We start from the raw sequence: 17,598 nt of genomic DNA, 5'->3' as shown, positions 1-17,598 counted from the left end.
CATATTATGATCTTATTATTAAAGATGTGTTACTTGAATGAGTGAACTTCAAACAAAATACAGGTAATTATCTTATTATAAATGATGTGTTACTTGAATGAGGAAACTTCACAGAAAATACAGGTAATTATCTTATTATAAATGATGTGATACCAGAAAGATTGAAATTCACAGAAGATTCAGGGAATTATCTTATTATAACATATGTGATACCTGAAGGGGTGAACTATCCATGTAAAGATTTCTTTTTGACATTTGTCTGCGGATTCTGACATAATTTCTGTTCTATGATATTGATTGAAGTAAGGACATATATTTTTCACTAAAAGTTTTTACTCATTTTATACCTTTCTTTTCATCAGTCAAATGGATGCACAAGTGAGTTATGAATATAAATTATCATTTAAGCAAGGAAACTATCAAAGTAAAAAACAAATATGACATAATCTTAGAAAATTAAATTTATCAGATAATGTTCTTTTTTACTTTATGCACTGGCAGTTTTGAGTTTCCTAAGTTTCCTACTTTGATTTTTCTTAAACTAGTCCACTTTAAAAAAGTTAGGTTAGTTTAGTTTTTATTTATTTAATATTTTTAATTTTTTTAATGGATATGTTGACATGGCTAATTGTTTAAGGAATCCAGGATTCCTAAACTAGTTTATTTATGGTGCTATAAATGAACAACTTCTAATATTCCACATCACATGATGTGAATTTATCAAAATTCTTTTCACAAATGCTTTGTAAAATATTTGAATTGTAAGCATGAAAGTGTTAAATTTTGGGGTTAATTCATCAGTAACTTCCAGTGTATTGTCATAATAAACAAGTATCAACTGCAGTTCCTGTATGTAGGACATAATCAAAATTAACAAGATAAAAATACATCTATCCACACAGGGTGAAAGCCAGACTCTAATTGCTAAGATGTTTAAAGCATTGATGTCTAAATCCAGTAGTCAGGGGTTAGGCCCAAACAGAGATGATACTACTGTTTTTACCAACCATGAATTATTGTTGTATATTTTATTCTCAGTAACTGATCAGGTTGTTCATTTGTGGTTTGTATCTACACAGGTTTTGAAATACATTGTTGCAGCTTTACCTGCTTTATGGTTTTGCAACATGGTTAAAAATCTAGTGGAAACTAACTTTATTTTACCAGGAATTTTGAAACAAAGAGAACTGATGACCTAATGTTTCATTTTACTGATTTAAATAAATCTTTCCAACACTTCGTTGAGGATCAGTGTCAAAATTGCAGATTTTGCACCAAAATGAAAGTTTGGCAATTCTTGAACCTTTATTGCAAGTGTCCTGACAATGAAGATTATGATGAGCATTTACAAATAAAATAATATTTGCTTAAAAGCATCTTTGAATTGTAGATCAGTAAAAAGCATGCACAAGTCAGTATAATTTCCACCCAAAAGGTAATAAAAGACAACTTGCTCCAAACAAGTGAGTTACCACAGTATCAATGAAGTAACTGGGGCCCAGTGGCCTAGTGGTCTAAAGCGCTCACCATTACATATCACTGCCATCTCACCTCTGTCTGCATGGGTTCGAGTCTCAGGCTCGGCCAATGTGGGTATGTGAGAAAGCTTGCCAGTAGCTTCTCATGGATCAGTGGTTCTTTCTGGGGTTTTCCAGGGTTCTTCCTCCACCATTTATACTGGCCACCATGTATAGCCTATCTTGTGCTGAAAATGACATTAAACCCTGTAACAACAACAACAACCATTTGGATACTGCATTAAAAATTAGGTAGCAATCATTTGCTATCCACAGCTGTATATACTGGCTTATAAGACAAGTTTGTCTGCAAACTGCTCAGACGCAGATATGCTGGCACAGAGCTGGATGTATGAAATCTGTTAGGAGTAATCTGTAGAACAAACAACATAGATCCTGATTTGCTGGCACATTAATGATGGCAGATCAGGGTCTTTATTATTAGCAATTGGACCTCACTTATAAGTGAGTATATACTGTACTTCATATTTAATTATGACCCTACTACATATGTTTCCAGACTTTTGTTTTACAGAAATTAGTGCATACATGCTGGACATATTTATTTGCAGTTACAACAAAAGGTTGTGGCTGAGGACTTATTCAAGGGGAAGAAAGAGTCCTATGCAAAAAGTGTTAAGGACTACTTTGTGGATGGTAGATTAAGTAAGTTATAGATTTATTGACTCATTCTTAATATGTGTATGATAGTGTATTCAACTGTGGAACATTGATGTAGAATGTCTGTCTTTTAATCACATGACTGTTACCTTAAATCACATGATCTCAGAATAACATTTTGATTGGTTGAACACTACTTCTGTTTGTATGACATCAATACATTATATCTCAGTTGCATGCTATTGTTATATCACCTTCGTTTCAGCAGTTATATAGTCAGTCTGCATTGAACTTATTTCCAAGTTTACACCATGTTTATAATGTAAACCAAGCCATTATAGGCTCAAAAAATGGAAACATTTTTAGTATATATTTTGTCATTTTTGTGCTTTATCTGTACAAGCTGGATGCCATTTTGTTTATGATCTGTATTTTGTGCCAGGAGTATAAGAAAGATAATCCTTTATGATACACTGATAATGGATAGGAAAAAAATTGAATCCTTTTGATCAGAATTTTGACTTGTACACTGAGCAAAGCCTAGTGTCTGACACCATATTTTGACCCTCGGGTGGAATTTTTCAATTGAACACTGATGCAGATAAATGCATCTATTGCTTGTTGTACATATAATTGGTTGCCTGATACATGTTTTGTTCTGTATTTGATGACTAAATTTTGATAGTTGACAACTAAAATTAATTCAGCCAGTTTTATTGTTGCTTGAAATTTATCTGATTACAGTTTCATATTTTGGAAGCAAATCTTGAGTTTTATATCCTTCTCCCAAGAAATTTGTAAAAATAAATAATGCTGATGATAAATGACTTAAAATTGTGCCATAGTGAAGAAAGAATATTCGACAGTCTGTTTTTTTATATTAAATTAATGATCAGACTTGATATTAGAGTTCTTAATACATTTCAGCACCCCAACAGGATTCCATGAAAAACACAGTATTTAGTGCGATTAAACCAGCAGATGAAAACATTAGGGTAAGTCAATTAGCCTGCAATAGATCTGCATACAGCTCAAATATAGGTGTAGGTGACACTAATTTTAATATTTAATCAAGTAGAGATGATCAAATGATACAGATGTTAATGATAAACTGGTAGATTTAGAGGTTGAGTAAGATCAGCAACAGTTGGTCACGCAGCTTCATTGACATGACAGAGAATGAATTCTCTTAGGATTTGAAAACACATAAAAAAATTATTTCATCAATGATGATTATATAACTGTAAAGATCAGATTTTATCTATAAACTTATCTCCAGAGAACTTGTGAAGAGGTAAAATGGTTACAGTTTAAGTTGAACTTATAATCACTACACTGCCTCATATTTTCCAGGCAGACCTTTTCACATGAAATTGTTTAGGTAGTGTCAGATCTATATACATTCAAAAAGGTAGCACCAACAATACTAATATTGAATTCTCTATAATCAACCAGTACTGTACGCCAGTCACCAAATATGATCGCCATGGTTACAAGGCCAGAAAGAGAGTCCTAGTCTTGACTGACAAGACTCTGTATGTACTGGATGAGAAAGACTTCAAGGTCAAGGACAAGGTCCCATACTTAATGATCAATGGTGAGTTTACATCTGATTTTGCACACTTCATGTAGATTTGCATGAGGTAATTATAATTACCCCAAAATTATGTATAGTTTTGATCAAACATTGTTTTGGGAGTGAAGGGTGAGAAAGTATCCCAAGCAAAGTTATTTTACTCAGGTTATATGGTGTTTACAAAAAGAGCATCTCTCAAGTTCAGATATTAGCTAGTTAATTCTTTTCTTTATGTCTCCATTTTAGTGAGTCTGTTTTATATCATTTTCATTTAATTAAACAATAAAGCCAGTTTGTTCACTATTGGCTTGGGATTTACAAAACATTTAAGAGAAACATCCATACAAAAGGTTTTCAAGGTTTTAGTGACTTGTCTTAGCAAATAACACAAAACAAGTGTAAAAAAAAAAAAAATATATATATACCTGTTGTAATCATTGACAGAATTATTGTAAATCCCAAGCCCAGTAATGAATAAACTGGCTTCATTGTTTAATTAAATAAAAATGATATAAAACAGACTTACTAAAATGGAGAAATAAAGTAAAGAATTCATGAACTGGAGAACTGATTTTTTCTCTTAAATGTTTTACATAGCAAAGACAGTTCATTATTTTGCATGCACACTCTACCTTTTAATCTTGGGATCAAGGTACATTATACAGCAGCAATATTTTGATGTCTTCTTGTTTCCACTAAAGGTGAATTTTTTGGCCAGTAAAATTTGGGTCAATGTCAAATAGCATCTATATCATTTCAATGGAAAGAAAAGGGCTTAAAAAATATTTATAGTGACAGATTTCAATGTACATTCATGAATCTTTATAAGTACATTTTTTAAAGGATTTTTTAGTATTTGTTCAAATTTTGAATAGTATTTTCTTTGCAACAGAATCAAAATATCCATTGCAAATAAACCATATTTTGTATGAATTTGATACATAACTTCAAAACAGTGAAAAAATAAAAATAAGATTTAAACACAATCTGTAAATCAGAGAAGTGAATAATGATTGTACAACCAGACTCTAAAACTAAAACATTAAACTGAAGTTTGATTTCTTTCAAGCTGAATTTTCTAGAAATCATCATGTTTAATTTTCTGTCTTTAGGTATTGTGACCAGTTCACTTGCAGATGGATTGTTTGTGATTGTTTTGGCAACCTCAGAAAATGGCTCAAAGGTATTCCATCATAGATTAAAATTATACAACATTCCAGTGCAAGAAATTTACTAACTTTAGTTCTGCCCATACACTTAATACCATATTTAGTAATGTATGGAATTGTTAACAGTACTCCCCTAGATTTGATGTCAAATAATACACCAGCAGGATATAAGATGTTGGTTTCAAATCAGAATTTGAAAGAACTATGTCTATCGATACACCATAGAATGCCATGTTTAGGACTTCACCATTTATAGCTGGATGCACATTGTACAAGGACAAGTTTGACACATTGTAATGGATATGGTACATAATGTGTTGTACATGAGCAAATGTAATACACTGTAATGAATGTGGTCCTTCTATAACATATTATAGTGGAGTAAATGTAATACACTGTTGAATGTGGTCCTTGCCTTATGTTATACTGGAGTAAATGTAATAGGCTGGTGAATGTGGCTCTTACATAACATGTTATACTGGAGTAAATGTAGTACACTAATGAATGTGGTCCTTACATAACATGTTATACTGGAGTAAATATAATACACTCATGAATGTGGCCCTTACGTTATGTTATAGTGGAGTAAATGTAATACACTATAATGAATGTGGTCCTTATATAATATGTTATACTGGAGTAAATGTAACGTGGTCCTTACCTTATGTTATACTAGAGTAAATGTAATAACACTGATGCATGTAGTTCTTAGATAAAATGTTATACTGTAGTAAATGTAATACACTGTAATGAATGTGGTCCTTATATAACATGCTACCTCCAACCTTGTGTGAAACCATGGCTAACATTCTGACAGCTTTGGCTAAACTGGATCTCATTAGATGAGTTGCCTGCCTGCACTTGTCTGCCCTTAAATCACATCATGCATTTGAACTTCACTCAGCACTTCATTGCTGTTACTCAATGCTGAATAGAGACCAGAAGATATACCTTTCTACATCAACATTATACAAATGAAAGTCATTGTAAATGAGTTTAATTCTAGAGAGACCAATTATTTGGAAAGGGGAGGAGTCTTCATTATGACAGGCAATTCTGTAATGGTGGCCTGCCTCAAACAGACAGTGCATCTTAGTTTGTGATTTTCTGCGCTTGTGTGCACAGATGAACGTAATGGCCAAAATCAGACCTATCCGCAACAGGCTCAGGGTCCTGGCTGATTCATCGTTGATATTGATTGACATTTTGAAAACTGCTCCATTTCTTTCATTTAATATGTTTTTTTATATAAAAAAAAATTAATTGATAAAGTTAGTGTTAAGTCGTTTTTCTTTTATTATAGCATTTTGCCCCTTCCCCAAGCTGACCTAGCAGTCTAAGGTGTTCACCTTTACAGATCAGCTGACATCTCACCTTTGTCCTTGTGGGTTCGAGTCTTGGACTCAGCCAGTGTGTGTATGTGAGATAGTTTACCAGTATCCTCCCATGGTTTCCCAGGTTTTTCCTACATCAGATATACTGGCCACCATATATCATGTGCTAAAAATGGTGTTAAACCATAACCATAACATTATAGCATGTTTCCATCTGTTCACCATTTTTATATAATTAATAACAAATCAGAATTATGGGTTATGTCCTTTGTCATGTTTTTATTTTACTGTAGTTGAAGTTTAGAATTTGTATGCTACCCTTACAAAAGCTATACCAACACGTTAAAAATTAATTAATTTTACTTGCCTGGGTATAAGGCCAAGTGGGCTTATCGTATGGTTCTTTGTCTCTCTTGTATCATCCGTCTCTCTGTCTCTATGTATGTGTGAATGTATGTATGTATGTATGTATGTATGTATGTATGTATGTATGTATGTAATGTATGTTTGCCAAAAGACAGAGCATATTATGACATACTCTGTCCATCTGTTTTTTATTTTGTTTCCACTCAATAACTCGCATTCTACATCATCTACTTTCACCAAACTTTGTAAGTAGCTTGAAGTTGGGGCAATGTAGAAACCTGCCCATTTGTGGCCTGAAATATTAAAGGTCAAGGTCACAGGGGCTCAAAGAACTTGGCTTGTATAACATATACCTTGATCAGCCTTTATAAATACCTTGTATTTGAAATACATAAAAAAGACATCTGTTCATTTGAGGTCAAAGGGGTAGTGGTCATGGTCGCTGTGACTCTAAGAAGAAAAATGATCTCTACTTTGACCAAACTTTGTAAATCAATTGCATTTGAGACAAGAAAGACACAATTTTTTGGGGTAACAGAAGATCAATCAGGTCACTGAAGAAGGATAAAAGATTTCTACTAAAGTACTGAAGTCATGCACCATATACCTTGACTAAACTTTGCAGATGGCTTGCATTTCAGACAAGAAAAGCTACTATTTATTTTGGGTTAAATGTTCAAAGTTACAGGGAATACATGAAAGAAAATGATGTCCACAAAACAACTAAAGTCCTATGCCACAAACTATGACCAAACCTTGTGGGTGGCTTACATTGAGACAAAAAATGCACCTATCAGTTTTGGGTCAATAGGTTGAAGGTCAAGTTGACAGACACTGATGAGAAATGGTTTTAATATGTCATCCAGTTAAGACTAATAATAATAGGTTAACTTAAAGCAACAGTCACTGTATATACTATCTTATAAGTCAAGCCCAATTGCAAACTACACATACCTAGATGCAGTGGCAGATCTGTATATGTGCAGTTTGTTAGGAGTAATCAGTAGAACAATCAGCATTGACTCTCATGCATTATGCAATGACAGATTAGAGTCTATGTTATATGCAGTTGGACGTTGCTTATAAGTGAGAACATATGGTATCTTCGTTTAGTGGTTAGTTCAGGTTGTGCACAAATGTTGACTTTGGTCTTAACCTCTGATGGACTGGCTTTCCTTACAGGAGGATTATGTACCCTCAGTCACTTCACATCATGAAAGTCAGAATAATGATTTCAGCTTCATAAGCAGCTATCTGACTTTGTCATCCAATTATTGAACTTGGTGAGTTTATATTTGGGACCTTGATTATCATTCTAATACAGCTATTTCATTTTGCAACCAGGATGATTTAAGTCAAACAGAGAAGGTAAATTATTTTTGGCAGCAATGAATATGCTTAAATTTTATTTCCTTGTGTGTTTCATATGTTTGCAGTTTACATGTTTTCTTTCTTAATTCAAAACAGCTGTACTTTTCTTTCCATAGCAGTGAGCATAAACTATTCTATAGCAACTTTATCATTACAATATTTTTCTTGCCTCAAACATGCATCCATTTGATAACTGCATTGACCAATATCAACACTCCCATATAGCACTAGGTTATGGTTTTTGCTGATAATTATGTGTACGATTTCAAGTGAGCAAAATCAACCTTAACATTCCAGTGCATGTTGCACAAGCAAATTTTGGTCCATTCTGTTAATTGTCAGATGCATGATATAGTGAGTGGAGTTCAAGATTTACAAAGTGAGATCTTATAATAATGTGTTCATCGATACAGATTTTTAATAGCTTACGTTATGAACAGTTTGCATCAGCCATGAGTTTGTAATGAAGCCATAACAGGGTTGAGCACCAGACCCACCTCCCACTGTAGATGTCCTGTTGAATTTGTTTTGATTTCTACTCCCTAGCAAAGCTGTATAGTGTAACTAGTTTCCAAACAGACAAAAATTGTTTGGAACAAAGAGAAAATATATTTTTCCTTTTAAAGATGGACACTAATTTTTGAAAAAACACCACCATGTATTGTGTATGATTTCCTTTGCAAAGCCTAACATATGATGTAGCAATCAATTTCTTTAGTGACACCTGGTGTCAGTAAGTGATGTAATGAGAAATCAGTCACCTTCACTTGTCATATGTTTTGCCTATTTCACATTACCTGGACATGTACAATAGTATGGATTCAGTTAATGATATTCTGTTATCATACTACAGTAGGATGTAGGTAAAACCTAGTAACAAGCAAATCATGCTGAACATGACAGACATTATTTGACATCACTATGATGTGATGGTACTGCTGTTATATTGCATGGGGTATGATTTTTAAATATCTTTGTTCACATATATGCATTGTTTAAAGAGCTCACTATGCATACACCATTGAAACTTCATCGGCAATAAAGATCTGCTAAAATCAGGGAGCAGAATTTGTAAGGTTCCCATTATATTACTTTTAGGATGGTCATTATAAAGTTAAACATTAATTTTTGTTTCACTTAGCACTAGTTGTATAGGTTATACATTACTGATCGTGGATCAAAGGACCATGTTGTACATTACATTATAAAAAGTCATCTCTTTGGTGTGTATGTAATGTATTTTTGACCAAACTGAAGATCAGTTTTGGCATGGACAATCCTATTTCAATTTGGCAAATTGGTTTTTAAACTTGTTTTGTGCCATTTTATGGCAGAGTTAGTTCTAAAACAAAATAATTCTTTTTTTATTTGGCATTATATAGCTTGAACTGTTGATAATGTGTGTTGTCAATTTGCTAAATATTTCATTTTCAAAAAATTTCTTATTTTGCCTTTCAGTGTACTCATTCATTTTTCATTGTGTCCTCACTTTACGTACTTCCTGGTATCGCAGATAACATATATCTACACTGTACTCAAACTTAGTCATCCTTAAGTTCAATTTGCATGAAGGCATGGAATTTATATTCTTATGGATTTTTCAATCTGTGAATGTTTCACTACTCCTTCATGAACACTTGCAAAAAATACAATTTCGCAGATTTTCATCTCTTTGCCTCTTCATCTCTTTCACTCTTTCTTATGAACAACGGGATCTTAGTGAGAATGGTTGTTGTTTTTTAAAATTTACTTAAAGAGTTCAAAGTTTCAGCTTTATTTCCAAACTGTACCTGCAGCAGTCAGCAGTAAAACCTCGAACAATGTATTGATGATACCACAGATATAGGATGTTGCTTTGTACACACATTTTCCATGACTACTCAAGTTTCAAACTAACATACCCTGTCAGTCAAGCTTGTCTACTGCCTGATACAGTATTTGCAAGCCCACCATGGCAGTTTCAAAGCAATGATACAATGAAACATTGTGATTTCTTGACTAAACAGCCTTTTTCCCTATCTACACATAGATCTAGTACATGTGACACAGCCAGTGGACTTGTTTTTAGCCCATGTAAACATGTCACATGTTTGACCTTTCCTGCTTAGTAAACAATAAGGCACAGTATCACTGCTATGTCACATGTTTGACCATGCTGTACTTAGTAGTGAATAAGACACTGTATCACTGCCATGTCACATGTTTGACCTTGCTCTATTTAGTGAACAAGACCAATGTCAAATGAGTATCACCACCATACTAGGTGTAAGTGTGACATGTTTTCAAAATTGATTTTAAGAACAAAAATGAGTTACATTTACCTCATATAATTACATAAACTTAACATATGGTGAGGGAGAGATGTCTATGCTGTCAAAATGAAACTCATTATAAATTTTCCACAAATTGCAAGTTTCCAAACTTGAGTTTGACATGAAGGATATTGCATTTTTAATTGAAAAATTTGTTTAAAGATCCACATTTGGTTTATTTATACCATTCTTTTATTTGCCCAACACATCCTGTGGAATGTTTTGAGTAACATAATATGTGCAACCAGACATTGGTCATAGAAGTTCTTAAATATCATTATATCAGTTTGTCTTTGATTTGTTTATCCAGCATACTGCCAAAAATAAAATCTTAACAAAGTAAAATTCAGTGTTCACTAAGGTCTGGTTTATAGATGGTTCAAATACATTACCCAATCACATTAGGAAATTACCCTCTGCTACCTCGGAATTCAGAGCTTCCTGAAAGTTGAAAAGACATCTTCCCTTCGATATGCCATATACTGTAGTATCATTTATTTTCATTGGGCTCAGTTTTTGTGGTTTTATTAAAAAAAGGCATTTTTGTGGGTACTTAAATTCATGGTTTTGCTTGTCAAAGTTTGCATATTAGTAGGTATTTAGTTTCATGGTTTAACCTCTACAAATACCCATAATAAAGAATACAAAAGAATAAAACTATGCCTATGCAGACAGCGGTCACTTTAATGTTTAAAACAATACCACCACCTGTATGAGCACAAATCAAAGACCTGGCAAGTTCAATACTTGCACCCTGTTTTCGACCAAGTGAATAACATCAGTCAACAACACTAAAACAATACTTCCATCTCTATGAGCACAAATAAAACACCTGTTAAGATTAATCACTTTTGCCATGTTTTCGTTTGAGTGCTCGACATCAAAGGAAGCCAATGCAGACAACAACACTAGACCAATTGGTTATTGAGGTACATATGAATGTTCTCTTAAACCACTGTCCATCAAGTTGCACCATCAGTACTTTCTGATGATCATGGCATTAACACAGTAGCTTAAGAGTGGTAAAATTCAACTTAGAACCCCCTTGGTTCCTGTTCTTCCTAACCCGTCAGAAGCTGCAAACATGGCTCAGGCGCTTGCTTACCAGGCGGCTAATGATGCAGTGGAATGCCTGCTCCAGTCACTGTCCCAGAAAAGAAAGCAAAGAGAGTATAGCAGTTATAATGAGGAAATCCAGGCAAAGATAGTTTCATTTCTCCCTCAGGCATCAATAATGGTGTTGCCAAGGCAGCCCACAAATTCAGTAGCGATTGAATTGTATGATCAGTGAGACTACTGTATGGAGTACGTGGGACCAATACATAACATTAAAAAATAACATGGGCAAGAACTTTCTAACTTACCCAAATCACCCCAGGGCAATCCTTTGATGCTAGGAAGCATACTTGATGTGGAGATACAAGATTGAATCAAGAAAGTTAGAATTAATGGAGTAGTGATCAGTATTAGGATTGTAATGGCTGGTGCAGAGGCTGTGATCACCAAGCATGCTTGCAGCCAGCTGGAACGTTACGGTGGACACGTCAGGATCACCATGCATTGGGCGAGGTCACTACTTCGCCATATGGGATTTGTTAAGTGGAAAGGAACAAAAAGCATAAAACAGCTGCCCTGTGATTTTGAAGACATTATGAAAACGTTCTTGGAGAAAGTTAACAATATTCCAGACTGTCTTATAATAAATTGTGATCAGACCGGGTGCCAAGAGGTGGTGATTGGACGATGGAAGCCCATGGATCTAAGCAAGTGTCAGTTTCTGCACTTGATGACAAGAGGCAGATTACGATTTTACTCGCAATAGCAAAATCCAGAACTCTCCTGCCCCCATAAGTCATTTACACAGGGAAGACTGACAGATGACAGCCTAAGGGTTTAGTTTTCCCTGACTGTTGGGGTGTGACTCAAACAGACTCACACTGAAGTAATGAAGAATCTGTGATACGTTATGTGGATAATGTCATCATTCCATGTGAACAAAACACGTGACTGGCTGCCCCATGTGCAGTGCATTCAGCAAGCAGTGGCAATATTTGATGTGTTTAGAGCCCACCAAAGTGCAAAGATGCTAACTAAATTGAAAGACAGTGGAATCACTCCTCTGTTTGTGCCTGCTTCTTGTACACACTGACTTCAACCACTAGACTTGACAGTAAATAAAGAGTACAAACAAGAATTAAAGGCACACTTCCACGAGTGGTATGCTAAACAGGTCATGGATACCATTACGGAAAAAAATGTTACTGATGATCTGTGCACAGTATTAGTAAACCATGCAACCTCATTAATCAAGCCAATTCATGCTGAATGGATAATGGCAGCTCATGTGACAATGAGTGAAAGATTGGACCTAATTACTAGTGGATTTGAGAAAGCTGGACTTGTTTAATTCAGTAATTTTTGGATTCTTTACCTGAGAAGCATTTGTGAGTACCATGAGACTTCATTGACACCATGTTGATACAGTGGCTTTGTCCAAAAATCTGTGAAGTGTGAGCTTTAATACTCCACTGTAATTAGTGTATATACACAGTGTTTCATTAATAATAGTTTTTCAAGAAATAGTTATAGTATTTTACAGGTTTGTTGTTCTTTTGGATTAAAAATGCATGGATATAATGAAATGTGCTTTCAGAAGGACTTAAATGTTTCAACAAGAGTTGTACTCAGATGAAGGATCAATTTGAATAAGTATTAAATTTAATTTTCATATACTTTTTTGTATTTTTTCTTCTTCATTTTCAATGTTACTATTGTTTGAATACTTCATGCTTTTTCTCTATTTTCTCTCTATCCTTACTTACCTCACATATCAATTTATGGTAGTGAACGCAAAATTATAGTTTTCGGATACCTTATTAAATGTGTGCATTGAAACAATATAAAATGATTTATAATTCCTGTTTCAAAAGGTTTAAATAAAAAATAAAACAAACACATGTAAAAGGTAATATTTAATTACCAGATTACAGTATTGACCTTGATTTATCAAATACTAATTGCTGTGTTAATCTCTAGGAATGAAACACTGTAAGAAAATGAGGGGGGGGGGGGGCATCATCCAAAGTCATGTGAACTTGATCCACCAAAGTCATGTGGACTTGATCCAATTCCAACATCATTGCTGCTTGAGTGTTTAGATCCAGTATTGCCATCACTAACTGATGTTATTAATACCTCTCTCTCATCCAGGGAATTCCCATCATTTTTCAAAACTGCCATTGTAAAGCCTCTGCTGAAGAAACCAACACTAGACCATAATGATTTAAAGAACTACTGCCCAGTTTCTAATCTCCCATTCATATAAAAAATCTTAGAAAAGGTTGTTCTATCCCAGCTTGTATCTCATCTAAATTCAAACAGTCTTTTTAGCAATGTACAATCTGCATATCACCCTTGCCACAATACTGAAACTACTCTTCTAAACACATGAGCCATGTAGGATAATAATAATAACAATAATAATGAGGACTTTGTATAGCGCCTAATCTTTAGAAGCTCTAAGCGCTTTACAACATTAGACAACACCTGTAAGATAAAAAACATATAAAGATATGATTACAAAAACAAACGCCATGAAATTAGAAAACATTAAAAAACATGCTGAGAATATTTAAGGTAGGAAATATTATTAGGTCTTTAAGTTTGTTCTTGCAGTCGAAATAAGTGAGTTTTGAGAGCACTCTTGAATGTGATCACTGTGTCTTTGTGTCTAAGTTCAGTGGGCAATTCATTCCATGTTGCTGGGCCCAGGTATGCAAAAGAACGCTGTCCATATGACTTTGTTTTCATAGTGGGAATAATAAGTATACGATTGTCAGAAGAGGAGCATAAGTATCTTGCTGGTGTGTACACATGGGTGAGGTCGGATAGGTATGTTGGACTAGAGTCTGACAGTGAAACATAGCACTGGGAACAAATTTTGTGTTTGGTTCTGGATCGAATGGAAAGCCAATGCAGGGTACAGAGCAGCGGGGAGGTGTGCTCTGATCTTGGTACTCTAAGTATGATCCGAGCAGCTGTGTTTTGAACTTTTTGAAGCTTCTGGAGCAGATATTGAGATGAACCAGACAGAATTTAGTTACAATAGTCCAGTCTTGAAAGTACTAATAAACACACAAGTGTTTTTGTGGCATCAACTGAAAGATATTTGCGAACTGAGCTGATGCGTCTCAGCTCAAGATATGCAGCCTTGCATATGTTCGTGACATGTTGGTGCAATGTGAGAGTACTGTCCAGAGTAACACCTCGGTTTCGTACTGATTGTGTGAATTTAATGTTGGCATTGCTGATATTTATTGTTTGAGGTAAAGGATGTAATGAGAAAGTCTTTGTGTTGTGATCAGAATGGCCTCAGTTTTCTCATCATTCATCTGCAGCTTGTTACATGTCATCCATGATTTCACATCAGAAATGCACCTCTCTACACCTTGGATGGTAGCATCAACTTGACTTGGGTGGCTAGATTTGTATATTTGGGTGTCATCAGCGTACAATTGATGAGACACTGGATGATGATCTATGACACTTGAGAGTGGCTGAGTGTACAGAATGAAGAGAACAGGTCCAAGAATAGACCCCTGTGCAACACCTCAACTGGGCTGGAGTGTATTCCATTTGCAGATACAATTTGTGTCCTGTTGACCAAGTAGGACTTGAACCACAGTAAGGCTGTGTCACGAATGCCAAATACATGCTGGAGACATTGAAGTAATATATCATGGTCTATTGTGTCAAATGCTGCAGACAAATCAAGGAGGGTGGGGACTGTAATCTTTCCACTATCCAACGCAGAGGGAATGTCATTAACTACTTTTAGAAGAGTAGTTTCAGTACTGTGGCAAGGGCGATATGCAAATTGTACATTGCTAAAAAGACTGTTTGAATTTAGATGAGATACAAGCTGGGATAGAACAACCTTTTCTAAGATTTTTGATCTGAATGGGAGATTAGAAACTGGGCAGTAGTTCTTTAAATCATTATGGTCTAGTGTTGGTTTCTTCAGCAGAGGCTTTACAATGGCAGTTTTGAAAAACGATGGGAATTCCCTGGATGAGAGAGAGGTATTAATAACATCAGTTAGTGAAGACAATACTGGATCTAAGTACTCAAGCAGCAGTGATGTTGGAATTGGATCAAGTTCACATGACTTAGCTGCACTCTTCATCAGGATTGTACGTAAAAAATCCATAGAGACAGGTTCAAATGCTGCTAATGTTGCCGCTCAAATTCTGTATCCCAGCTGCATGGTGATGATGAGTCAATTGAAATTGTGGTGTCAAGCTTATCTCTAATGGTTTGTACTTTGTCATGGAAGAAATTTGCAAACATGTCCAGAAGGACGACTGGAGAGAAGGTAGTTGGAAGTGGTGTTGATTTGTTCCTTGACATTAGCTTGTTAGTAATCTCGAAGAGCTCTTTGCAGCTGGAACTTTCCATGATCTTAGTAGTGTAGTGGGCTGATTTCGCTGCATGGACTATATTTGTGACATTCTTCTTAGCGACTTCATAGATTTGCTTATGAATAGTGAGTCTGGTGGAAAGCCAGAGCCTCTCAGCTTTACAGCGGTCTCTTTTAGCAGTACGAAGCTGGTCCCTAACACTGCTATACCATGGAGAACACTTTTGAATTGATACTCTGCACTTGGTAACTGGGGCATGTTTGTCAAGCAATGAACGCAGTCAGTTATCGAGTTGTTCTGTGGTAGGGGGTAAGCAAGTTGTTAGGTTAGCTTGGATGTTGTGCATTAGCTTGGTTCTATTTATCATACAGAGGTTTCTCTTAGTAGCAGATAAAGGTGGAGGGTTAGGGACTGGTACATCAAGATGGCATATAATGCAGAGATGATCTGATGCAAGGTCATGGGATACCAGGGAGGACCGTAGAATGTTATCATCGGGTCTATGAAGAATCCAGTCTAAAATGTGACCATGTTTATGGGTGGGTTGGTTAACATGGGTATATTCAATTGAATCTCATTATAACACATTTCCAAATATAGCACAGGTATAGTCAATTGGTTCTCATTATAACACATTCCCAGATATAACATAGATATATTGAATAGATTTGGATCTCATTATAACACAGTCCCAAATATAACATGGGTATTATAGTCAATTGGATCTCATTATACTAGCTGGTATATATTTCTCCATATTATGTACACCATTATAAGACATCCTCCCATATATCACAGTACACATTTTGGGCTTCTCTGTACAGTATTATGGTGAGAAACCACTGTAACTATTTCAGGAAGAAACACTGTGCAGGGGAATTATTCATATTAAAAACCTTACCCTATTTTTAGATAGTATCAAAGCTTATTTTGAAGCAGATTCAGTTAACATTTACAACCTTGTCCAAGTTCAGAATCATAGAAGAAGAAAAAATTTCACAACAAAAATCATTTAATTTAAAAAATAAATTTTACTGGTGTCACATAGGCATAGGTATAAGTTTGATTTGCATGTTACACATATTTTAAGGTAGTAACCAATTTATAAATTTCAGGATCCCAATCTATAACCATTCATATAAATGTCACAACATTTTGTAACAAAAGCATTCCATATACTTACTTTTTTATTTATTTTTCTTTCCTTTTACTCATCAAAAAGAGCCACAAAGTATTATGCTCGTGTATTTTTAATTCATCAATATTACCATATATACTCACTTACAAGTCAAGTCCAACTGCACTCTCCATAGACCCATATTGTTTGTTGCATACTGTACAGCAGATTTTAGTCAATGCAGTTTGTTAGGAGTAGTCAGTGAAACAAAAATGACAGAGACCCTGATCTGTCAGCACATTATGGGACAGCAGATCAGGGTCTATCTTATTTGCAGGTGGACCCAACTTATAAGTGGGTACATACAGTATTTAGTATGATGTTTTATTAGGATGACTAGATGATGATCAATACAGCCTCAGGTGAGGTTGGGCCAATGGTCAAAGGTTGAATAATGATGTTATCAAAGTCTGGATAAAGTCCCCAATCATGTTGGATCTAGGGGTCAAAGGTTGGAGAGTGTTCATATTTGGTATAATACTTTAGGAGGATGAGTAGATGACAATGAAGTGTTCAGATTCTGAACAAAGCCCCCAGGCAGGGTTGGGTCATAGGTCACAGGTTACATTTTTATAGGTAATTTTGGCTTTTCATTAAAGTTTGAATTCCATCAATACTGATTGAAGGATGTGAATCATACTTAGTATGGAGATTTAGGAAGACAAAAAAAAGGTTCCAAATCCAAAATATATCCTGGGACTGGGAGATTGTCAGGGGAAAAATAAAAGGTGCAAC

At 35.0% G+C, this 17,598-nt stretch overlaps 1 protein-coding gene across 5 annotated transcripts in view; it reads left to right on the top strand.

Annotated features, from left to right (window-relative positions):
- LOC149775862 (unconventional myosin-Ic-like) overlaps positions 1–17,598 on the top strand; it is a 168,997-nt gene that overhangs the window by 118,337 nt on the left and 33,062 nt on the right. For 4 of the 5 annotated variants that reach the window (XR_016416624.1, XM_089944487.1, XM_089944485.1 and 1 more), the window contains 5 exons: positions 2,090–2,183; positions 3,066–3,133; positions 3,594–3,735; positions 4,827–4,897; positions 7,928–7,951. Coding sequence is in view for 4 of the 5 variants with exons in the window: in XM_089944487.1 (XP_089800613.1) it covers positions 2,090–2,183; positions 3,066–3,133; positions 3,594–3,735; positions 4,827–4,897; positions 7,928–7,951 (399 nt within the window). In the remaining variant the exon portion in view is untranslated. The remainder of the gene's footprint in view (positions 1–2,089; positions 2,184–3,065; positions 3,134–3,593; positions 3,736–4,826; positions 4,898–7,927; positions 7,952–17,598) is intronic. The other variant, XM_089944486.1, reaches the window with a different exon arrangement.

The sequence above is a fragment of the Sinohyriopsis cumingii genome, chromosome 19 (genome assembly GCF_028554795.1).
Source record: "Sinohyriopsis cumingii isolate HCF-2022 chromosome 19, ASM2855479v2, whole genome shotgun sequence".
NCBI classification, from domain to species: Eukaryota; Metazoa; Mollusca; class Bivalvia; order Unionida; family Unionidae; genus Sinohyriopsis; species Sinohyriopsis cumingii.
The sequence above is the reverse complement of the archived record's forward strand: the minus strand, read 5'-3'. Positions and strand labels throughout refer to the sequence as shown.